This window comes from Colossoma macropomum, unplaced genomic scaffold, assembly GCF_904425465.1.
Source record: "Colossoma macropomum unplaced genomic scaffold, Colossoma_macropomum, whole genome shotgun sequence".
Lineage (NCBI taxonomy): Eukaryota > Metazoa > Chordata > Actinopteri > Characiformes > Serrasalmidae > Colossoma > Colossoma macropomum.
Genome location: NW_023494797.1, coordinates 1,214,235 through 1,239,675, shown reverse-complemented (window position 1 = coordinate 1,239,675; position 25,441 = coordinate 1,214,235). Strand labels below are relative to the sequence as shown.

At 39.3% G+C, this 25,441-nt stretch overlaps 1 protein-coding gene across 4 annotated transcripts in view; it reads left to right on the top strand.

The window, feature by feature from the left end:
- Positions 1–25,441, top strand: part of dgkza (diacylglycerol kinase, zeta a) — a 194,775-nt gene that overhangs the window by 30,776 nt on the left and 138,558 nt on the right. The window contains exon 1 of one of the 4 annotated variants that reach the window (XM_036583984.1): positions 9,175–10,385. The exons of 2 other annotated variants lie outside the window; for them this stretch is intronic. In XM_036583984.1, coding sequence (XP_036439877.1) covers positions 10,195–10,385 — 191 coding nt within the window. In that variant the 5' untranslated portion in view covers positions 9,175–10,194. Of the gene's footprint in view, positions 1–9,174; positions 10,386–25,441 lie in introns of those variants that run through there. One more of the 4 variants, XM_036583986.1, reaches the window with a different exon arrangement.

Below are 25,441 nucleotides of genomic sequence, written 5' to 3'. Positions count from 1 at the left end.
CTCTAAATGTGTTATAGCACCGTTCACAAGAGTCTCAGTAAATGTGTTCTCTGCTTTCTTTTACTTACATACATTGGCCACAACCCAACAAATGAAAAAATCACCAAGTTTGATGTAAACATATGATTTTGATGTAAACATGTAATTGTGAAAGCTAACAACTGTGGAAAAATAATTGAAGTGTTTAATTCCAAAATGCTAAATATCCATTTGTAACAGTTTTGAATGAAGCAAGTTCTTTGAAAAGAATAACAGCTAATGTTAATGGCAAACACATTTTTATTTCTCTAATAAAATCTCAACGACATACATCATGTAATACGTTTTGTAACAAAACCCTTCAATTGCAGTCATCTTAAATAATTGTGATCAGGCTATTATGTAAATCTTGTGACAGATCTACGTAACAGTATGTTACTTTTACTTTGCAGTTTACCTTAGGCAGCTGCTGATCAACTGTTACAGCTATAGTATAGTATAGCTAACTTTACAAATGTGTTCTAGCTGTGCTAAAGATAGCCTTCAGGTTCTTTAGGACACTGTATGTAAAATACTGTGTAAACTTATTATGGCAAAGCTTCCATAATTTGATTCCAATTTGATTTTGGATTCCATAATTTGTTTTTTATTTGAAATATTAACTGTTTAATTTAATTTAATCATGTGTTTTTAATGCAATTTTTGATTCAGTTTTGATCAGATTCCCTGATCAAAATGCCCATATATATGGACCAGTGCTCTAAAATCAGTAGTCTCTCATGCTTCACACTTGTACACACACACACACACACACACACAAAACATCTAATTTAAGCAGTGTCCTTTATTACCCGTAAACCCCTGGCCCTTGAGGTTCTGTGGCCCTTTAATTCTACTTCTTCTTCCCTGCACAGTTGGAGTCTGTTCTTCATGCACTTCACCCTCAGTTCAGGTCTTCAGGCTGTCCGCTCTTCCCTACCCCACTCCTCACACCATGTTGTCATGACAATGTTGCAAACAAGCCTGAACCGGCCAATAGCATGCTTGCTCCCCTTGAGCCAGTTGATCCATGCCTGGGTCTGATAAGTAGTCACTATGGAGATGAATGCCACAGTAACACTGGCCTCTGTCCCTCGCAATGGAGTTTATAGGCCGAAATGGCTGGGGAACCCTTTCAGAGATACATGCTTAACACAGCACGCTCCTACAGTGTAAGACAGCCAATACAGCAGACTCGTCCAGAGGATGGCAACTAAATCACCAAACCCTTACAAATGGACAGCCTGGCCTCAATGCTGATAACAGCCTGATCAGGGAGTGATCAAGTATGATGGGGCATCAGAAGAAAAACAAATACTCTTTTATGAACCACATCTAGTTTCAAAGCAAAGCGCTGCACAGGGTGCTGCAGTCAAACACAGAGGTACAATAAATCTCCATTGTTTTAGTTCTTTATGGTGTTCCTTTTAGGTACAGCCCCAGGATGAGGGTTTTGTATCTTAAAGTGCCAGGGAACACACTGTAAAATATTAATGTTTGTGTGATACTAAAGTTGAGTGTTAATATCATTCAGTTTGAATGAAAAAAACAAGACAGAAGTATAATAAAACTGGGCTTAAAAATCACATATCAGACCTATCTGAGAACTATCTGGTTCTAATTTTCTAATATTATGATGAGTGTGCATGATTGACAGCCGCCTCAGTCCACAGCTCGCAGCCTGCTACGGCACTGAAGCAGAACTAAACACAACAGCTTGAGTGCATCATGTTCATGTCCGACTTCAACAGAGAAAAGGAGATCATTGTGAAAGCTGTGTAGGTGGGAAAACCCACATCGGCCTTGTGTTTGGTGAGGATACTGATTACTGTTTTACATATAGAGAGGAGATGTTGGCAAAACACTTTGGCCATTTATTAGGCCTTGGAAAGTTATTCACAGGGCATACTTACATGTCTGAAAGAACGGAACGGCAAAACCAATTCTTTTGTTTTTGCTATACACTGAATTCATTTATCCCGATCATGCTCCTCTTATGTTAGGGACAAGTTAGCGGGTTAGCTCAACAATTGTTGGATTTTGATGTCCGCTCCAGTTTGAATAAAGACTTTTAGTATTGGAACAATAGACTATTAGCCATCTAGGTGTTTGCTAACTTGCTCAGCCTTCTCTAACAAGGGCAAATACATATCCATTTACAGAGAGTAAACCAGTTAAAGAGAGTCTGTTAGCAGCAACCTGTTGTGTTTAACTAGAAGTTTTTCATCTGTTTGGATTTTATGTGCCCATTTTTAACAATAACAACTGGGCTTTTAAAGTAGTGATTATGAAGCCACATTCATAGAGCATTTCCGTTCTTGCGTCCCAGAAATGCTTAAGAGACATTTAATGGGGCATTAAACAACAACTTAACAAATTAGCAAGTTTTCCAAAACAGTAATGAATGTCATATCTGTTCCCAAACCGGATATATCTACCACAAACTCAAAATACAGCGGAAAGTTGAGGTGGATGCTATGTTAATTAAAGTAAAATTAATTAAGTAAATTTAAGGTGGCTCTGCAAAACCAAAGAAGCAAATCTCAAACACCAAATTTATTTTGGCCAGTCAACTACATTTGGGTTAAGGGGGAAATTGTGTACGTTTGATTCTGATTTATATTTTAAACAATTCCTCTTTTTTCCATCCAGGTGAGTGTGGCTTTCCCAGAACAGCAATAGGCAGCTGTTTATCTGCTAGTAATTACTGCAGGGCCATAAATAAAGGCCACTTCTGCAAACACTAAAGTCACCATCTCTATCTCAGTGTTCATGTGGGTTCTTCGGTCTCTTTAAAAGAGAATTCTTTAATTTCTTTTAAAATTTCTGTATAATTCAGCTGTTGAGATGCAAACAAAGTCATTCAGATCAGTCTAATGTAAATTGATGCTTTGTAGAGAAACAAACTGCCTCAGATTTATCACAACGTCTACAACACAAACATTTTATTGCTACAATTAAGTGCCATTGATTCTGACTCAGCAGAATATCCTGTTTTCTGTTTGGGTCTTTAAGCTTCTTAACGGCTTGTTCTTGATTCCATCCATTGTTTCCATCCATCTTGTTGCTGTCCATCCTCTTCCTCTTTTTCTGTGCACTGTTCTAAATATAATTATCTTCATCAACTTGGTTCTTCCCATTATATATACAAAATAAGAGAGAGTCAGTTTGGTCATTTGAGCTTCTAGTGAGAGGCTTGATTTGGTCAAGAATCCATTTGTTTATTTTCTTTTCCTTTGTTTTCTTCATGTAGTCCTTTTCTTTACTACCCAAGTGATCAGTATACCTATATATGTCTCTGGGTTTTTGTATGTAATACAATTTTACAGCTTTACTGCTGATAAGATGGTAAATCTGGGAAAAAAAAAAGTTTTCTCTGGGGCCTATTTTGCCTTGCATGTACCTCTCTGCCATTAAGATATATAAAAGGATGTTTAGGCCTAAAACCTTTTTCATTAAATTATAGGAAAACAATGTCTCAGGCATCAGGCAGCGTATTTGCAACCAATTTGTGTAATAACTTTCTGTGAGGTAGCTTTTAGAGGCAGTAAATTCTTTAGATGTCGGGTTCCTATCAATACCGCTGTGGAGGATTATGACTGAGTAAGTTACTCCAGAGCGGACTCTGAATGACTCAGATTATGTGTTATGGAGTTAATTATGCAGAATTGTAAAAAATAGCTGGAATTCCCCTTTGGCATTCCTGTACATAAATTCAAAGCCGTGGTCGGGTATCCCCTTATGCTAAGTAGTAATTTTTCTGATCATTATAACCATTGCTTCACCTGTTTTTCCCCTTTTTCTGTATTCTGATATTTTATACTAACGTTGTTTGCTATCCGGTGTCGACCAGAGGAGGGTGGGTTCCCCTTTTGAGTCTTGGTTCCTCTCAGGGTTTCTTCCTCTTGCTCTTTGAGAGTTTTTCCTTGCCACTGTCGCCATTGGCTTGCTCATGGGGGCTTGGACCTGAGTTTTTCTTTGAAGCTGCTTTGTGACAATGCCTGTTGTAAAAAGCACTATATAAATAAATTTTGACTTTGACTTTGACTTGACCTGGTTCATTTAAGCATGGACCTCCAGCTTGATTATGTACTAAAGCCGCAACATTATATAAACTTAATCATAGATTTACATGTTACTTTACTTCACAGAATCTAACATTTATTTGTAAGCAGTGGTGAAATTGTAAAAAAAAATTCCAAGAGGGATAGTGGGTTAAAAAGGGGGTGAAGAGGGTTAAAGACTGTTTTAAATACTGTCAAAAATATCACAGGAAAATATTTTTTTAGATTTGCCTTATGGTTAGATTGCCTAGATAATAATAATCAGGCTTTTTGTATAAATATCATAATATTATGACCTATTTTGGCTTATCAACTGCAACATACTATGAAAATAAACGGAAAAAACATGTCTTTTTGTTGGTGTTGTTTTTTTATTAGTTTGCCTACATTTGTTTTGTATAGTCAAGGCAACTTGGTGTGTAAATCACAATGACGGATGGACCTGATATATCAATAATGCTTATCTTAGTGCCACATTAATTCAAAGAGGATGGCAGTTTTACAAGCCAGGCAGATGCCATCCCCCTGCCACCCTCCCTCTAATTGAGCCCTGTTTGTAAACAATGGATATTCTTCCTTCATTTTGTGTTATTTGTCCTGCAGATTCATTTTTATTGCATTGTTTACTGATTCTTAGGGCACAGTATTTTTCCCCATGTATTTTGGCAGTTGTTTCACCTTGCATGGGTTGTGGAGTTTTGGAGTTGCTCTGAAGTGCTGCATAATGTTTACTGGAAGGATGATAATTATTCCTTTGAGAAATGTATACATGAGGGTAAATATCAACTGTTAAGAGAGAGACATGATGGAAAAAAAAAAGAGTTGAATCACCCTCTAGTGGATAGAAAAAGTTTTGCAGGTGTTTTTACTGATTGAACTGCAGGGCCTGATTTCCCCATAAGTGTTGTGGTGTTTTTGATAGAACATGTAAAATAGAGAATTTTCCTATTTTCTCCCCTTTTTTATTCATTTAGTCTTTGTTCTATAATATTTAATTTCTGACTTTTACTTTTTTAACACAGCATTACTCAGCATTTACGTAGTGTTGGAAACATTGGTCAAAAGGTTCTGAACTAGGCAAAAGGCACCTCCGAATTTTTCCTGTCAGAAATAGGAGCTCAGCTACTTTCCGGCTGAAGTGTGTATGTGTGTGCGTGTTTGTGCGTGTTTGTGTGTGTTTGTGCGTGTTTGTGCGTGTGTGTGTGTGTGTGTGTGTGTGTGTGTGCGCGTGTGATCTTTTTAGAGAACTGTACTCTAACGCTTGTCCTCTTTCTCTATGCTGACAGACAGATTTAACAGCGTTGGCTTCCCTCAGCTGCAGTATTTTTTGACGAATACACTTCAGCAAAACTTGAGAGATTTGAGGCACAGCAGACAGGTCATACAAATCTGCCAGATCTGGTGTGTGTGTGTGTTGGGAGTTCTCTTCTATGAGGTCTAAAAATAGCATCTTTGCAGGGGCCCTGGCCAGCTTGTATTTGAATTTGAAGCCGTTTGTTTTGGCACGAACAGAAATAAGTACCGAGTCCCCACCGTCTCCTTCCCTCTCTCTCCCTGTCTGTCTATTTCTTACTCTGTATGTCTCCCTTTGTCTCTCTTTTCTCTCTCTCTGACCCTCTGTTACTCACACTTTCTGTCTCTCTGACTGTCTGTTTCTTACTCTGTCTTTTTGTCTGTCTGTCTCTCTCTCTCTCTTACTGTCTCTCGGAAGTTTTGAAACAGGAAGTTTCGGGGGGGGGGTGTACAGAATAAGATCGTTCTGAAAGTGTGTGCACTCGTCTGTGAGTGAGGGTCGGGTGTCTGAGTGCAAGCACATAGGGATGCAGACGTGTGCGCAGGCGAGCAGAAGGAGGAGTGGGTTATAATGCGGGGCTCCAAAGGGAAATGGGTGGTGCCCCCCACCCCACCTCCACAGGCCCCCAGGTAGGACATGCTGCTTTATCTCCTGTGTGTGTGTGTGTGTGTATGTGTGTGTGTGTGTGTGTGTGTATGGGTGGGTGTGTGCGTGCATTTCTGGCCTTTGTGTGTGCATAGATTTAATTACTGAGCGGACAATGGTTATGAGTGGATCGAGAAAGATGAAGGAGAACTTGAAGGCAGTCTGTTCTTCTGTGGGACATACAAAGAAAAAAAGCAAAGTTCTGTGGGACTTTTGTGTCAGAAGACAGTCAGGGCTTTGAGAGAGATGAATTGGGTTCTGTGTGGGATGATTAGCTGAATGCATATATGACATAGTCTGTAATCATATGCAGTTGTGCAATACTATGCGAGAGTTTACGAGTGTATAGATCAGTTTCGGTGTGTCAGAAGCGGTCGGAGTGCAAGATGCAGGCTGATTAGACTGTACTAAACCTCCCACACATGGAAACCATCAGTGACCAGCAGCTGATATCTCTGTGATCGTGTGTGTGTGCTGTGGTGTGCAGTGTTGGAAACACTTTCCATTGCTTTCTCATGATCTGACACTGTACAAGTTGTCGTCCCTATAACCTGGGCCTAAAGTTTGCTGTCTGAACAACTGTGTATTACACTTACACAACATTACCTACATATGCGTGTAGACTAATGATCTATCCCCACCATACAGTAACCACATGTATATCTAAACATAAAAAGTCAGTCAATAAAAAACATCTGAAGTGACAAGTTTGTCAGCTGTTTTAGCCTGTGTTTGTGGGTGTTGGTAGGTGTTTGTGGGGGTGTAAGCGCTTCTTGACATGCTACTTCAGTTCAAATGTTTCCACTTCTGCAAAAGTGGCTGATTGCTTTGCCCTGTTCAGCTATAGTGTGAAGTTTCCCTCACCTGGAGAACAGTGTTTTCTTTGTGGACACTTGCTGGCTTTTGCTGTGGACCATGCATAATAAAGACCTCCTGTAACACAAGTAATAAATACAGTTTAAGTTGTTATTTATCTGCATAATGTAAATTGTATTTACGTTGTATTTTTTGCAGGTCATACAAATATACTATACACAAACCATAAAACTGTAGTTTGTTGACCACAAGGGGGAGCCACTGCTCAAACGATTCTTCTTATGACCTATGTGCCAGTGTGTGTCTTGCTACTTTTTCTCTCTCTCTGTCTCTCTCTCTCTCTCTCTCTATGTATGTAATATATTTCATATTTGCATTGCTATCATGACAGAATAGAATATTCTTTGTACCACAATTCCTGAATACCAAAGTCTTGTTACATTAAAGTACATCAAAGTTAAGAACATTGCTTTAAAGTTATCGTTTCTTTTAGTTATACAGTTTTTTTACATCAGTGACATACATTCTGAGCAGACTGGCAGGCATGCAGCATAAGCTAATGTAGATCCTAATAATAAACAAATAAACAATTAGCCTTGTGCATACATAGTGGTGCTCAGCTTTTTCAAAGTATGTCTCTGTTTAATGCCTTGTATATCTCCATGGCGTTGCAGACAGAGGACAAAGTCCTGCTTCTCTCTGTGGGTCAACAGTAGGTCAACAACAGCTGCCCATCCTCACATAGAATGGCGGAGCTGCCAGAAGAATAGCTGGAAACAGTGTGCGGTTTGCGGTCAAACCGTAATTGTGTTTAACTCCAATGCTGCTGACATCACTTCCTTCCTGTACAGGAAGTGAGTAGTGAGCGTGTGCAGGAGTAAGGAGAAAGGCTCCATTACGGTGTGTGCTAGACTCTGTTTACATATTTACACCACTGCTCATAAGCAAACAACAGATACACAAAAAATGGGCAACAATAAACAAGCTCTGCACATTGCACACAGACATGTTCTCGCTGTTGGGGCCGAATCTTATACCTCTAACTTTACAGGAGAAGAAAAAACACAGAATATTCACTGAACATAAAAAATAGTTCATTTCAAGTAATTTTGGGCCAGTTCATTCATCATTCATGCAGTTTACCTTTCCAAATAATGTTAAAAATAAAAAATAATAGAAATGGAGATACAACAGCAAACAATATAGAAATATACTCATGTATACACAGTGAACTTAAAGGTAGGCCAGTTTCTTTGCTTATTTTGTCATTGTAGGAACAGAACTGTGTATCTCCACAATGGCAAAGACAGTTTTACTTTTAATGTAAGTTACTGTTACAGTCCTTTTTTCAAGTAATTTGATTAGTCATACGTCATATGATAAGTCATTATTTTATATCAGAATGTAATTTTTCTCTAAAGTCTGCTCTGGCGTGTGTGATCAAGTAAACACTTGTGGATGGACGGATGGATGGTTGCGTAGGTGAATCATTCGAAAATCATTCAGCTCAAGTATATGATGTTTTATGGCAGAAATGGGGTGTGTGTGTGTGTGTGTGTGTGAATCAAAGAGTTGGATGGATGGATGAATGGATGGGTTTTATTTTGTGTCATTATTACTTTGTTGAGAATACTGTTCAACTCTTTTCTCACTGACAAAATGTACCCTGATGTATGAGTGGTACGTACACACACACACACACACACACACACACACACACATTACACAGTGTTGTGCAACAGTCTTAAGTACTTGAGAAAACTATACTTAAAAAGCTATTTACTGGGCAGTAAGCATGTGTTTGCTCAGAAAAACTCGAATATTAGAACATATGCAAATAATATTTATACAGTACGCAATCATTTTATCTGTGTTAATGTGTTTGTTTAACCCTTTCCAAACCTCTCCTCTTGGCAGCCTGATATTATTTGTAATCAACCATCCAGTACCTGGTTTGGTTCATCAGTGCTTCATAAAATCGGGTGTGCTGGGGATGAAATTTATGTAATCCCACCGATGGCTGGGGGCATCGTGGAAAAATCCAGAACCAAACCTGTGTTCTTCAAGCTTGGTCAAAAGATTTCAACTACTCTTTTTGAAATCAAGAAAGTCGTTTGAGTGTTTGATTTTTTTTTATTATTAATTTTATTTGTATTTACTGTTTGTTAATTTTTTTTTACGAGCAAAGGCACACTTACTGCTGAGGTAAATGGCTTTAAACATTTAGCTTAGTACTGTGTATTTTGAGTATAAACATATATATATATATATATATATATATATATACACACTGCAGTACGTTGTGGGTTCAGAACTCGTATTTATGTAACTTGCGTGGGAGGCGAATCTAAAACCTGCTATATGTACAGATACGGAGAACCATCACTGCAACTCACTCACACCCACATGCACCTAATTCTCTCCTGACTATTCAGCAAAAGCATGCACACTGACAGAGTTTAACAGCCTAACAGCATATGTTGCTCTTTTTCTGTCTCTCTCTCACCTTTAAAAGTTGAGAACTACATGGCTTGTGCATTTGTCAGTGGGATACTACTACTAAGGCTTATGGATTTAATTAGTAAGAGTTTATAATAATAGCAGTATTAAATATAATGATGGTGCTAAAACCGACAGAGAGAAAAGAGTAGGTGAACATTAAGAAAAATATCAGTCAGGCATGTGTAAGGGCAGCTATATTTGGGGTCCTACATTTGTGTCTCTCTTGTGAGTTTGACACTTCCTGGTCTGGTGCAGTGTCTCTGAGCAGAGCCGGCTGTGAGTGAGTGAGTGAGTGAGAGAGAGAGAGAGAGAGAGAGAGAGATAGACAGAGAGAGAGTGCGCGCATGTGTCTGTGTGTCTATAAGTGTGTGTGGGAGAAGCATAGTGGAGATACGCTTCAGCAGAAAGTCACAGCAGTGGGGTAGGTCGAGAGAGAGAGGAGGAAGAGAAGGAGGGGTGGTGAGGAAGCTGCTGCTTAAAGGTTTATGACCCTTCGTTTGAGTTAGAACTTCAACAAGTTCTTGGTTTAAGGAGAGTGTGAGATAGAGACATAGAGAAAGGGAAGGAGAGGAAAAAAGTGAGGGAAGGAATGGAGGACTCTTGCAGGAATGCTTGGGTCTTCTTATAGGATTAACTTTGCTGTTGGCGGAATGGAAAACTGAGGCTGGAGTGCAGTACTGCTTTTCTTCCTCCATCCCTCCATCCCTTCCTTTCTCCTCCCACCGCTTTCTTGTGAGGGGAAGCGGCATGGTGCAGCTCTGCAGCCGGACGCACTTTTCTCTGGTTGGCTTTGTTATTTGTGCCATGAGGACCCCCGTGGACCACCAAGCGCGATTGGATGCCGCAGCTTGAGCAATGGCTGAAGCGCCCGATGAGCAGCCTCAGCAGGAGCCGGGGTCAGAGGTCACAACCTCTCTGACCTCCACCTCAGCGTCCTCCTCCAACTCTGACCTGCCCTGCACAGTACCAGCCGAGGGAGAGAGACCCTCTGGGGGTCGTCGCCACGGCAACAGGAGCTTCACTGGCCTGCGACTGTTTGGCAGGAGGTGAGTCTGGAAGTGAGAGATGAGATGCTGGGCAGCGCATATGCACTCATGTGTTTTGGGACAGGGAAGGTGTGAGTGAAGAGGATGAATGGATGGGTGCAGGGGTGGGCAGTATGACGACATTTATCATTATAGTGATAAATTGCATCCCAATTTGCTTTTCTAAGTATTTTGTGGATACTGTCAGTACTTAGGGTAAGGCCCATGTCCTATATTTTTCTTGCATTTCATCTTTTTCCTTGAGATCCAATTAGTACTAAATACTAAAACATTAGTATGGTTTTATGTAACAAAAATGGCCATTCATTTTTACATGGCCATTTTCTGACCTCTCTTTATCCCATAGAATTAAACGGACTGTTTTTGTTACTGTGTCTTTAAGACTGACATAAGATAAATTGTCTCTGTTATGATTGGCTGCCCTGTATTATGCTTCATTCAAAAAGCACTCAGAGCTGAAACTCTCCTTAGAACTTCAGTATGAATGGGTGGGGCTAAATTGCTGTAGGCTGAATAGGTGGATGTATGTAAAGGAGTTGGTTCTCGTGACATCACAGAAACAGTGCATTCAAAAAAAAAGTTTTGTAGCATATATAAGGGAAATTGAGGAAAAATTAGGGAAATTCAGTGAAATTCAGTTTTCCTTTAAATGGTCCCTTTAACGAACACTGAACTACTACATGTTTCATACAAATGGAGCATAATTAATAGGAGTGTGACAATGCAATTAGTATATGATTACTTTGATTCACAATATTTTGAATGAAATTCAAATGAAGAAAAATGACGACTATAGTCATGTTGTGCAACTTACTAACAACGCTAGGGCTGGGAGGGTAGTGCAGTATGTGTATCGTTGAATAAAAACATTGTACTCATAGTTTTTGATAGTACTTTTTAAAATGTGACACTACTGGTTATTTTATTTTTTACTTTATTACTATATTTTTTAATATTAAATATGTAAGAATAAAATCTAAATATAGAGTATTATTTTTCATCCAAACACCATTCTCTTTCACTGACCAGATTCACATGTAAGAAATCTGCTCTGGTGTGTGATCAGTGCTTTCACTGTAATATGTGGGTCATGGAGAAATGAGTGGATGAATGGATAGATGAACAGGTAGAGACTGATTAAAGGATGGCTAGATATTCTTTGAGTTCACTCTACAGTCCATTCACTTTATGTGGACACGACTAGTAGTTGAAATACCCAGTCCTCCAACACAATGCTCACAATAAACAAAACGAGGGAATGTCAAGCAAGATGTAAATGTAGACAGGTGGCTTTAGTGTACAAAAAGGAAAACACGATAACCCATCAGGACTTGAGTGTGTTCATATGATACTTAGCCTGGATAAGTTTGGCAGAAGGATCCTGAACGTTTGGCGCACTCCTCTCACAAACACTTGTTGGTTTTCGGAGCCAAACTCAAGACATTTTCTTTGTTCATTTTTAAAGTTGGTGCTCCATTAGTTCTGTTTTTTCAGTTCTGTTTTTTTTAATAAAATCTGTTCTGTTTAAATCAATTCTTGCAGAAATACTTGCACATCCTGTTTTTTCATCTCTGAAGTGAGTGAGGAAATGCTGTAGATTTGAAGATGATTATAAATTAAGGTATACAATGGATACACAGGTATATAGAAAACATGTCTAGAAACATGCAGTACTGTGCAGAAGAGTCCAGCTGTCATTGATCTGCCTGGTTGTTGCATTTTCTGCCTCACACGTTCCAAAAAATCTCATGCAATGATATTGACGTCCCGGGTTCTGAGAATACCAGCAGCTTTTTTTTGTATGATTGGCACGTTTTCTACTTATTGTGTCTACTTCCTTTTCTCAGTAACAGCTTCTTGACAGCAACTCATCCTTTCAGACCCTTAGCGTTAGGTTAAACAGAATGAACAGAAATAGTGTGAATTTTTTTCCAGATCCTTTGAAGACTCGCATATATCGTGAAATACCATATGTTTTATATCAGAATGTTTCATTATGTTCATCTCTATTTTCTAAAACCGTTGCAGCAACTTCAGCAGCTGTAAACTTTTTGCGCACTATTTCACTTGTCTCCGATGTTGACTGAATGAAGGTAGATGACGTGTATCTCAGCCTTTCTGTATAGCTTTATTATTCCAGATGTGAGTTACATATGATCTTGTGATAAGAGTTGAAGTGACAGGTTTGAACTGTCTGTTGCGTGATGGTGACAGTTTTGGTAGTCTATCAGGTCTGGCATGGTTGCTAGGAATCCAATTAATGTCCTCATTAACTCTGGTTTTGGAAACTCCCGCTTTTTCACTTTTTTCTTTTGATTTTCCGCTTCCTTATGCAAATGGGTTACCTCATCTCCTCAGAACGGCTTCCTGGAAAATGAATAACTTGTACACTAATGGCCACGTTAGTACGGTTTAGCATGGTTTGTGTGTGTGTGTTTGTCAGAGGTAGATGTTTTGTTTTATATCTAATCATGATCATGTGATGTCGATCTCAAATTACTTACGTTTGGCAGGTGGAATGTGTTTCGTGTTTTGTGATGACTTTTCACTTTCTTGAATTCACGTGTGTGTGTGTGTGTGTGTGTGTGTGTGTGTGTGTGTGTGTGTGTGTGTGTGTGTGCGCGCATGCATATCTTATTTTGAGTGTTTTCACACCAAACATGAACTTGAGCTTGTGTATGTATCATAGCAACACATCAGCAGGAAAGCTACACGTGAGTGAGTGAGTGAGTGAGTGAGTGAGTGAGTGAGACAGACAGACAGACAGACAGACAGACAGACAGAGAACTACTCATTATTCACCTCAAAAGGTTCCAAAACAGTTAGAAATGACACAGTCATGCAAATCACACCACACACACAGACGTAGTCACACTCTTTTTTTTCTCTGTCTCTGCTGGGCAGAATATGATGGCAACCAGAACGTCAAGAGCGACTGGGAAGTTAAAATCTGTATGCAAATATGATGACTGCTTTCTTACCACTCTGAATGCTCTTGTGGAAGTTCAACGGTCTCTCTTTCTGTTTGTGCACTGTATTTTGGATCTTTCTTCCCCAGTTCTTTCTTTTTGTTCTCTATCTGTTATCAGTCACTGTGTCTGTCTCTGTCTGTCCGGCTTACGCTCATTTATCTTTAAATTGAATTATTCTGTCTCTGTTTTCCATATCATCCTCTTCTCCAAAACAGAAAATGGCAGATGAAAAGATGAACAGCTGTGTGTGGGTGTGTGTGTGTTTATTCCCCTTACTGGCCCTGAGCAGACACAGCACTGTTCACTTGTTCCGCATCATGTTTCATGTGCCCTAAGGTGTCTGTGTGTGTGTGTGTGTGTGTGCGTGCCTTGCGCCTGCTCCAATGCCACAAACACCTGTGTGACACATCCTAGCTGCTGAGGGACAGTGCAGGAGAATAGCGTACACCTTTACAGGAATAGTTGAGTAAAGAAATAAAAATGTAAACCACAGTAGCAAGTGTATTTAAAATTGCATAATAATAGTTACACAGTGCTACTTTGTGTACATAAGCACCCATTACTTGTTAGCCGCATTGGCCTTACAGCTCCAGTGTGAAACAAAAGCAAATTTTAGACACCAAACATTTTGTAACAGTGTGTTCATAATGGTGCATTGTGTACTTTATGCTGTTTACTGTATTAGTATTGTCTACTGTAGACTACTCTTCATAGTAGCATATCGCTGTTGTCGGAAGAAAACCTCATATCTCCAAAATGATAACTTTACAGGAGAGGGAGAAAACCTACTTTACTTTTAATGTAAGCAAAGCAGAATTTTTCTGTTATTTTGGGCCATTTTTTTGGTCCATTGATCATGAAATGTACACACAATGTAAAGGACAACAGGCGTTTTCAAGTATTGTACTGAAAAATGACAAAAATGGAGATACAAGGTTTTCTTTCGACAGCAGCAATATCGTGTCCATTTATGCAACAGTCATATTATGCACCGTGTACTGTACAGGGTTACATGACCCCCCAGCAGTTGTTTAAGTGGTTAGATTTTTCTGAAATTGTGTTGCATTATGGGATGCAATATAACACCAAGAAAAGCCATGTGTGTATGTCCAAAGGTGTGTAGACGTCTGTTCATCCAATGTTTCTTCTGAAATAGGGAGGTTGCCCCCCTCCCCATTTCTGCGGTAACAGCCTCTGCTGTTCTGGGAAGCTTTGACGCTAGATGTTGGAACATTGCCATGAAGATTTTGATTGTATTCAGCCACGACAGCATTGTCATTCTGGATCACAAATGCCACTCCAGCTCATCTAGCTGATGCTCATCATTGGGCATGGTGACCTTTTGGCTCATATGCGGCTGCTCCAGAGTGTCCCATTCTATTGGCAATGCTTATAAAAGCTGTGTGTGCACTTCAGTTGAATGCCTGTGTCAGTGAATGCACCCTAAGGTAGCTGAATCTACTAATTAGATTGGACATGTAAGTATTTCTGGCTGTGTACTAGAATACTTGGCCACATTATCCATGTGTCTTTAGCGTACTTGAAGTATTCAAGTTGTAGCCTGTATTTCCTTTACCGATCAGTATGCAAATAGTTTGTAGGTAGTCTATTTTGAACAGAATGAATGTCTACAATTAAACTGAGCATCAGCATGCACTGTGAAATGGAAGCTGATTTGTATCAAGTGTCAGTACGTGCTGATTGGAGCTTTAATGCTCAGTCTTCTGTTCAGCTCCCAGTAGGGTTCATCACCTTCCTGTGGGCCAAGAGTCCACTTCCTTCTGCCTGCTGGCACTCTCTCCAGCTGCTGGGAGCTTGCCATGCTCAGCATAGATGTGTGAGTTCAATGTGTAACTGTGTGTGTGTGTGTGTGTGTGTGTGTGTGTCTTTATGTTGTGTTGATCTCATTAATGGATGCATGAAGCAGCTGATCTGAAAACAGCTTGGGTCAGGCTCAGGGGAAGAGGACATATCAGTCAAATGTAATTGTTGAGTTGCACAAAGCAACTGAGGTGTGTGTGTGTGTGTGTGTGTGTGTGTGTGTGTGTGTGTTCGGATTAGAAGATTGGTTTCTCTGTTGACAGGCTCCATGAGGTGGTTGGATACTGTTATAAAGACCTAGGAAGAAAGAGTGGAGTGACTGAAACTAATGTCGCACTATCACAGATAGAGCAAATTGAGCCAAAGACCCATTTACACCACATGGTTTCATGCGGATTGAAATTATTCAGATAAAATGCAGGTGTAAATGTGAGAGGCATAAATACAATCACTTAGTTGTCACAGGTGTTGTTTTTGTGTAAATGCATATATCTCTATGACACAATTCACAACCAAAACTCCTCCCAGCACTATGATGCCACCTCCATATGCCACCACTAAACAAAGGCATCGCTGTTACTTCAGTTCAGCTCTTAACCTGAGTTTCTTCTTAATTCAGTAGCATTCAGCAGCTTAATGTAAAATAATGCACCAGTTTGATTGCAGTGTTTACTTTGCCTTGCTGCTATTCACCGTCTTGCTATAATACTTAGTTTTAGCGCACGTGGTCAATGACGGTGATGACTAATACAAGAGGCTAAAATGGCCATCTTCTTGTAAACATTGATGTTAAGCCAGGAGGAGATTAATAACATCATACAAAATTGTAATTTTTGATGTGCTAACCACATTTTGAATAGAACAGGAAAAACGAGGAACAATGCAGGCTATTGGTTGTATATAAGCTGATTTGGATATTACACATCATACAGCAATCAGATTTCAGTCTAACTAACTGGAGACGAATTTGATCAAGTGTAAATGCACGTGGTTAAAATCTGATCCTGTTACAATCCAGATACAAATCACATGAAAAGACCAGATATAAATGCGGTCAAAACTGCAGCAAAACCACACTCAAAACTACGTTCAAATCTACAGGAGACCATTACCTTTACCTTTTCATACAAGAACTAATCATTTCACTTCTTCTCTAATAATTATCTCTCACTTCAACACACACGCACACACGCACGCACGCATGCGCGCACACACACACACACACACACACACACACACACACACACACACACACACACACACACACTCCCTTCCCCATCTCCTGTTCCCTGTGAATTTCTTGGCCCTGCTGCCTTTGTGAGTGTAGTGTTTCAGCCTCTGCGTTTTGAGTTTATTTTCTCTACCTGTCAGATCGCTGCTTTTGCTTATGTTTTCTAGTTCACATAAACAAAGCCTGTACTAAGTATACCAGGAAATATTTTGTGCCGTTCCATAGGTTTATTGTGTTTTTGTTTTTTTTTGTGTGTACCATATGCAGGAGAGTATTAGGAAATGACCTGAGAAAGAGAGAGAGAATTAGACAGTTACAATGTCCACATCTCTCCAAACTCTTCCCTGAATCACACTAGTTAACGAAGAGTATGCACTATATTCTGTTCTGATATGTCTGACTAAAGTGCTAAAAGGGAAGCTGTCTCTTCTGCTATTGTTTGTCTAGATACCTGAGCTATTCCTCAAGGTTTGCTGACATTCTTTGATCCTTCCTTTGCTGTAGAAGTAGAATGTGTTCTTTTATCTACTCAGTCTTGTGTTATTGAGTTTTGCACAGTATTGGTTATAGCCAGTTTCCACTGCTGTGTGGCACAATAGTTAGAAGCTTGGGAAAATGTGGGTTAACATAAAGAAATTGTCTTTGGCCCCTATTCATCCTCCAAGCATTGAACACAGTTCTTCCGTCAACACCTATTGATATTTACACAAACAGGAGGTATCTTATAAAGATAAATATCAAATGTGGGCGTTGTAGATAATTTGTCTACTTTTGAGGGCAAGCCTGGTCTTTTGAGTCAGGACAGTATCCACCCTTCTCGGGAGGGTGCTGCTCTCATTTCCTGTAGCATAGCTCGTAGTCTCTCAGATAACCGTCAGTGTAGAACAGTCAGTCGCTGACAAACCAGGGCCAAGGCCAGACAGCAGACAAACAGGCTAAACCGACCGTCTGCTAGCTGCCTTGAGACGCCACATAGGTTCCACACAATTGAGGCTGTGTCTGTTCCCCGAATAAAACAAAACATCAAAACTCCTCGAAAAGTTTGTTCTACTAATTTGGTCAATATCAGACCATTTAAACCAATTTGCAGTTGACAGCACCTTTGGTATAAAACTACGACTGCTTAACATAAAATATCTTACATCTAAGGCCGTCGTTGTAAATGAAATTATAACTGATCATGATTTTGATGCTCTGTGCTGCACAGAAACGTGGATTAGACCTGATGAATACTTTGGTCTAAATGAAGTCCCCCCACAGGCTGCAGTTAGGCGCATAGCCCTCGTTTAAGCGGCTGGGGTGGAGGTAAAGCAAGCATTTATACAAGAGCTGTAGGCGTGAGCCAGAAAGTGGGCTACAAATTCTCTTCTGTTAAAGAGTCTGTGTGAACCATCTATTATTGCTTCCATAGTGGGCCTATTGCTATTGTAGTGGTGGTGGTGAATAACGTGGAGGTGAAGGTTAAGATAAACCAAACAGGCTCTTTACTGTTGAACGTCAGCACGCAGGCTGAGGACGGCAGACTACTGCATTTGAACTCCCAGAGAAATAGAAACTGAAAGTGGGGAGTAATGACGGCCTGGTTTAATTGCGACAGTCTAAGGGGCAGTCCCCTCTCTGTATGCAGAACAGCAGGCTTACTTCCAGGCTGATCAGCAAAGGTTTACGTGTTTGCGTACAGCCACTGTGGATTTTCACCTGAAAAAAAATTAATTTAAATGATCTGGTCTGGTATGATGATCCGCACCCAAATGAATAGTAGATTGAATTTGACTAGGAAATGTTTGTGTGTCCGCGTGTGTGTTTGCGGAGGTGGCCTCTTCAAGAATTTGGCCCCATGTCAAATCAATTTGCTGACCCCTGCTCTAAATCATGTAAGATGATGACTATCTTTTAGAACAACTTAATATGCATATGTGACCTGGCAGACTCTCGTGACTGGCTGTCAACAAGAAGTATGCCATCCATGGCCAGTGGTACATTTGCAGACACCAGGCTACAGATGGTAGAAGCCTTCCAGAAATTAAAGCCAAAAAATAGAAAACACTGCCTTCATGGCTGAGCTGCTTGGGAATTAGTGGTTTGTCAAGAAGAAAAATCACCCACTTACGTTTTAGCATTGGAGAAAACCCCAGTCACAAGCTTCCACTGGAGTTTCCCTGTCTAGCCGGGGACATTCATAGGTCTACTTGTTTGATGAGTCAGTAGCACAAATGTTTGTGTTTTTTTATCTTTATACAACCGTCTTTATGATTAACTGACATTAGGCCTATATGACACAGTGACCGACCATCTTGCAGGGAATGCCTAGAGACCCTCCCTTAAGTGATCTATTCCTTTAAAAACCTTGCATGTCCATGAGTAACATGTATGTGGTACTGAATAACATGTATGTGGAAGGCAGATTTCTAATTACACAGCAGTAAGGCTGTTCAGGAATCTTTAAAACGGTTGTTTTGCAACAAATCAAATTTATGTTTCCACTTATAGTTTCCACTTATCAAAAAATTTGTCAGTTGATCAGGATATGGTGTTAAGTTTGTTTCTGTAGTTTTGCACCGAAGCTACAAGGCTGAAGTAGCTAACAAATGATGGAAGCTTATACCCTCTAGAGCTGGATGTAACAGTCACTTTTATAATTGGTAAATCTATAATTTTTTATTAGTCAACTAATCTATTGATTATGTTCCTGATTCAATGAGAAATAAATAGAAACGATTGCAGAAGAAAATAATATTTGAAATATATAACTGTTTTTGTTTTATGTTAAATTTTGTTGCTGACTCAAAAGAATGATTTAAATACAAGAAATAAAAGTTTTTGATTATTAATTTCTATTTATATTACTTTATTAATCATTTGTTGGCTGTTTTTATTTTCAACTTACCACTTCCCTGTTCTCTCAATTTTAGCACATGCTAAATCATATATGTTTCCCAATTTTGTCACTGTTTATATAAAACTGTTACAGAAAACAGCTTTAACATTGTCCTGTGAACTATTTTGATCTTCGCTGTGACGACAGGATGGTATTATTCTAGAGCCTTCATTTCATTATTGAATTGCTACCCTAGTATGGCATTCATTTTGCCACACTTAACATCACTGAAGTGTTACTCTCTTCCATGATACATTCTGCTTTCTGTCCATTCCAGCCAGTATTATAATTATGTTTACAGGTCTGACATAGGCCACCAGGCTAGTTAGTTACAAGTGCTTGCTCACTTTTGTTTGTTTCTGCATCATCATGCTGCTGTAAAAATGCTGCCTCTGCTTTGGCGTATTGTGCATTGCATGCTGTGACTTTTGGTGTCTTGCTTTATCTGCCATTCTTTAAAGTCCTGTCTGTGGCTCAAACTATTTCTTCTCATGATAGGACAAAAAATAGAAGCCATATTGTCCATGTGTATAGAGTGTCCTGAAATATGGTGGAATTAATGCACGTGTGAACATTTATCGTAAACAACGCGTAGAAAAAAAAAATCATGTTGTCTTTTTTTTTATTGTTTTAGTTCATTTTTATAGCCCTAATATCCACCAATCCTTTAATGTCTTCAGAAGGTGGCATCTAGCTTGCTATTTTGGATCCATATTTTTCTAGAGCTGAAGTGTCTCTCCACATACTGTGCTGGGATCACTTATTGAGCCATATTGGGCTGCGCTATAAAAGGCATCACTCCAATGTGTTGCCATGGTAACCTAGTCCTGCTGATCTTGGCATAAATGCATTTAGTCCAACTGACTGACATCAGTTATCTGGGTAATCCTTTTCCTTTGCTCAGACTACTCAGACTACTGAAGGAGGAGTAGGCTGTGTGGCAGGAGCTTGTGATGGGTTGTGACTCATGACGAGTGTGTATATGTGTGCTTTTGGAGTGTATCAGTGGTTGGTTATGCAAGAAGCAGATTGACGCCATCCAATTAGCTTGTGGATCCTAAGCTGGGATTTACTTTGTTTGTGGAAGTTGGTCTTTGCTGCTGTTCTGAGATCAGCCTGTCCATGTTGGATATAACGCTCAGTTTCATTTTTGACTGGCTTTTCTGATGTCAGATCAGCTCTAGTAGACAGCTTGTGTGCAGCAAGTCCCACTGCACCTTCTGCTGGTTCCTTTGATGTTCATACTGGACACACGGCTTATGTTTTCCCCATATCCTAGGTATATACTGCACATATGCATGTCGTTTTATTTACTTTGAAACAGGTTTGGGTGATGGCAAAAATCTAATATAGGTTTATATTGCTGTTATATAAAACAGCATATAAAGCTATATTATATATAGCTATATTATATATATATATATAATGTGTGTGTGTGTGTGTGTGTTTATTCAATATTATGTGCAACCAGAGGGTTCTCTGCTCTTCTATCCACTGCTGTCATTCCTAGAAACAGCATGTGTGTGGCATGTCAACAAATGTCACATGAAAATGTAGGCTGACTAGATGATGACAGAAACCAACTGCTTTCATTCTTCAAGTCACAGTGACCAAAGCAAGATCACATGAATCTAAGCATCTGTGCTTGGCCAAAAGAGTTTCTTCAAATAAGTGAACTCTACTTCTTTCTCATGCATTATATCCAGTGTTGTACTATGATTATGAAATGAGGTTGATAAGTTAAGGAGCCAATAAATGATGAGTAAATGTCAGCCAGCTGTCTGGTCCTGCTAGCCAGCTCCACAATATCTATGGAGATGGCACAATAACGGGAGATGATGTTTCTACAGATTTCCTTTTGTGGAAGACCTCTATGCCTGTATTCATGGAGAAGCCAGCAAGGTGCCTTCTGAGAATGTTACACTCTTGGGACATTTTATGACTATGTGAAGAAAGCAAGTATCGATATCTCAGTTGATGTCTTTTCAATGTACCGTTTTTAGGTGGTCAAATGCATTAGCATTGCCCTGTGGCTCCATTCCTGCATATGAATGCCCCTTCACTATTTATTGACCATGTTCCCTGGGGGATGCCCTGCTAACATCTTGAAAGTATGGTTTAGTTCATGACGTTTGTGACATCAGCCTCCAGTGTTTTTGGGTTTGGCACAAGGCACTAGCATTAAATAAATATTAAAGACACTTTAAAATAATATTTATTTATTTCAATGATTTTGAATATTTAAATATTGAAGAATTTAAATATTGTGTTATATTTTAGCATAATATTTAATTTAATAATAAATGATTTAACTGGATTTAACTTAATTAATAATAACATTGTAATATAGAAATGGTTGTTTAAATGTTAGTTAATCTTGAGTTGTGAGGTACAGTTTTCAGATTTAAGCAAATTGTGACCTTGAACATGATAATGCCTTGAATGTTAGATTTCTCTTTTAGTCTTATTTCTGATTTAGAAGTATGTATTCAGATGGCACTAAGGGAATTAAGTAGAGCTGGTCTGACTGATTCAGCTTTTTCATCGAGGGCTGATTTCCCTCCAAATGGGTTTAATGCATTTGGTGCATAGAAAATAACTGAAACTTTGGGCTGTTTGCCAAACTGTTAAATGATTTAGGTGTTCAGCTCCAGCTCATAATAACCCTGAGAGGCACTGTGCACCATTCACCTACAACTACTTAAGAGAACCTGTGTGTGCGTGTGTGTGCATGTGTGTGTGCGTGTGTGTGCGGGTGTGTGCGCTGTACTGTAGACTCCATCTGCTCAGTTCTGGAGGCTCTTATCTCCTGCAGGACTTGGAGCAGCCAGAATGCATGCCCTTGAAGCACGTAAACATATATATATATATATATATATATATATATATACACACACACACACACACACACACTGCTATTCAGTGCACGTAATCTGCATTTTAATGTGTTTGTGTTTCACTACAGGCTGAGTGAATATTAACTTTATAGACCGCAGAAATATGACTCATAGATGATCTGGAAGTGCTGAAGAGCGGAAGTGATTGATTTAGAGATTAGGAGCCTCTTTCTCTCTTTTGCTTCCTTCCAGTCTTAAGACTTGTCAGATGACAGAGATACATCACTTGCTTTACTCATGGTTATGAATTAGAACCACAAGTATGAGATCTTGGATTTGTGTGAGATGAGAGATGAATAAGCAAATGAGTGCTGTTCTTACTACCTTTCCTCTGGGATTGTGTTTCTATTGCCTGTCTCTGTGTGTGTGTTCAAAGCTGAAAGCATCAGGTCATGGTTTTTACAAGTGTTTCATTAGGCCTGACACACACGCACTACCTCAGAGTAAAACACACAATCCAGTGCAGATAACACTTTAATATTGAGATGCATTTCTCAAGAGATGTGGGGGGAGGCAGAGTGTTGTACAAAGTGGGAAATAAGAGTTGGTGATGTGTCAAAAACATTTTCTCTATACACAATGTGCATCACAGTATTCAGTCCCATGTTTATGAAATGTAAAAACTATGAGCACAATTATTGTTCCACATTTCATGTACTGTCCTGCACTCACTTTGTAATGGAACATGCAGTAGATCAGCATTCTTTATGTAATGACAACATTACATTAACAAATAATGCTTGTTGGAACATAATGTGATGTAATCTGTTGCCTTATTAGGAAATACTATTTAAGCGGTAATTTTTGCTCTTATATACCGACATCCAGGGTGATTTTAAACACAAATGGGAAATATTTAAGGATGCATGGTGATGTAGGAATCCTATCAGTATCAGCAGTATCAGATAGATTTGAATTTGTTTGAATTTGAATAGTTTGAATTTGATGATATTTCAAACCGGTCTTTGATGACATCTTTATTGTAACAGGCGGTTTAACTGACAGTGGGCTACTTTGCTAAAATGTCTGCATTTCTTTCATTTTACTCTAGTTGTTTGCTTATAGAAATCAATGTTATATTTCTCTGTAATGCTAAACAAGCTCGATTACAAGTATTGCATCAGCAGATATGTACATCAAAAATATCAGTTATTGGCATCGACCCACTATTCCCATATCGGTGCATCCCTAGAAATATTCGAATTAACATTCTAACTTTATTAGAATACTAACTTGCAATTTAACCTAACAGAATAATTACAAAATAAACTGTGCATAGGATCAAAGTCTTATCTGTTTTTGTGGAAAAAGATACAGATTTGGTGGTGGTGGTGCTGTTGGATTAAGAAATTGTTGTTTTTTTTAGTGCCTTAATGACTTTCATTTATTGGTTGACAGATTACAGTTATAACCAGTTGTTTAGGATGCATGTTTTGGCTTTGCACTTGTGTTTTAAGTGCAAGAATGTTGGACATGGGAACATTTTTGCTTGTTTGCCCCTGGTTATATCTGACACTGATGAATTCAGAAAGGAAAAACTGTGTCCTGGTTCTCTGCACGTCTGTCCATCTAGAACCCTAGTAGAACCTCCTCAGGCTGTGCTTCCAAATGTCTAATTCCGTCCAAAAAAGCCAGCTACCATGTTTTTTCCCAAACTGCTGATTCTTGCAGAGCTGTAATTCACATGATTGTCTTATCTAAGAGCTAAGTATGAGCATTTTAAACAGGAGAACAAATGACAAGTTTTTTTTTTCTGTGAAAGCTGATCTGACTTGTTTTGCCTTGAGGTTTGAATTGGTCCAGGAGAACACAGTAGAACTTGTCTGGACTTTTAAAGCTAGTGGATTATGTATACCTTCCAAGCAAGCTGAGAAATCTCAACCCAGGTTCTTTGTAGAGAAAGCAAGACCAGACAGACAGATGGACAAGAGAGAGAGTGTGTGTCTTGAAGGCAGGGGAGTACTTTTTTGTCTTGTCTATTAATAACCTTGTTCTCGTGGGTCGTGTGAGTGTGCGTCACAGATGTGTGTGTGTGTGTGTGTCTATGCAGATCAGGGACATGTCCTGCACTGACAGAGATGTGGCACAGCAGAGAGACGTCACTAGTATGTCGTCACTTAAGCACACACATACACCCAGTTCCAGTTGCTCGACAGCAGAGAGTAAAGGAGAAGAAAAGTGTGCAGAGTGAATGTATGTCAGTATGATTGGTCTCATTCTAGCTCATGTAAGACGAGTCTGTGTGGTTGTTTGTACTGAGGATGCACTGACCTTTGCCCTGTCTCTAATGGTAAATCATTGTCTCTTTTGTGTCTGGAGCTCACAGTCTTTCTCCCCACTCTGTTTTAATTCACATTTTAGACTTGCAAGAAAAAACGCATAAAATCAGGACTTGCACTATCAACTGTCTGAGTATTCAAGTAATCTAGCCATTATTTTTGATGATTCAATACTTACGATTCAATACTTTATACTTGGACAATGTGCATAAAATTCATTAAAATATTTCCCCATCAGGTATCAGACCAGTTGGACAGTTTAAAATATGCATTATCAGATGACCTACAGGTATCAACTAATTTAATTTAATGCATTTTAAGTACATTTTCTAACACTGCTCTGCTCTGCTTAAACACGGATATTTGAAACTTTTGAAGATTGTAATGGACATTCAGTGGTCTTGTTCAAAGTGTGCTGTATTTGTGTATAAAATGTGTCCTCCTTAGAATAATGATGCACCAAATAGCTCTAGCGTTAGCTGTAGTTTTAGCTCATCTGAAGGAGTAGTCTTCATCACTCAAATACTCCACAACGGACATGAAAACCTGACATATTAATGTCCAGCTAAAAGATTTCCCTGGTTTACTGCTGTGCTGCATCACCTCTTCTTTTAACAACACTCGGTAAGCGTTTTGCAACTGAGAAGACCAAGTGGTTTTACATTGTCTTGCTGAAATAATCAAGGCCTTTCCTGAGAAAGCGTCTGAATGGCAACATGCGTTGCCAAAACCTGTATATATCATTCAGCATTAATGGTGCCTTCAAAGATGTGCCAGTCACCAATGCCATGTGCACTAATGAACTCCCACACCATCACGGATGCTGGCTTTTGAACTGTGTGCTGATAGCAAGTCAGGTGGTCTTTAGAGGATGCAGTGTCCATGATTTCCAAACAGAATTTCAAATTCGTCGGACCACAGAACACTTTTCCACCTCTTTTCAGTCCATCTCAGATGAGCTCAGGCCCAGAGAAGGTG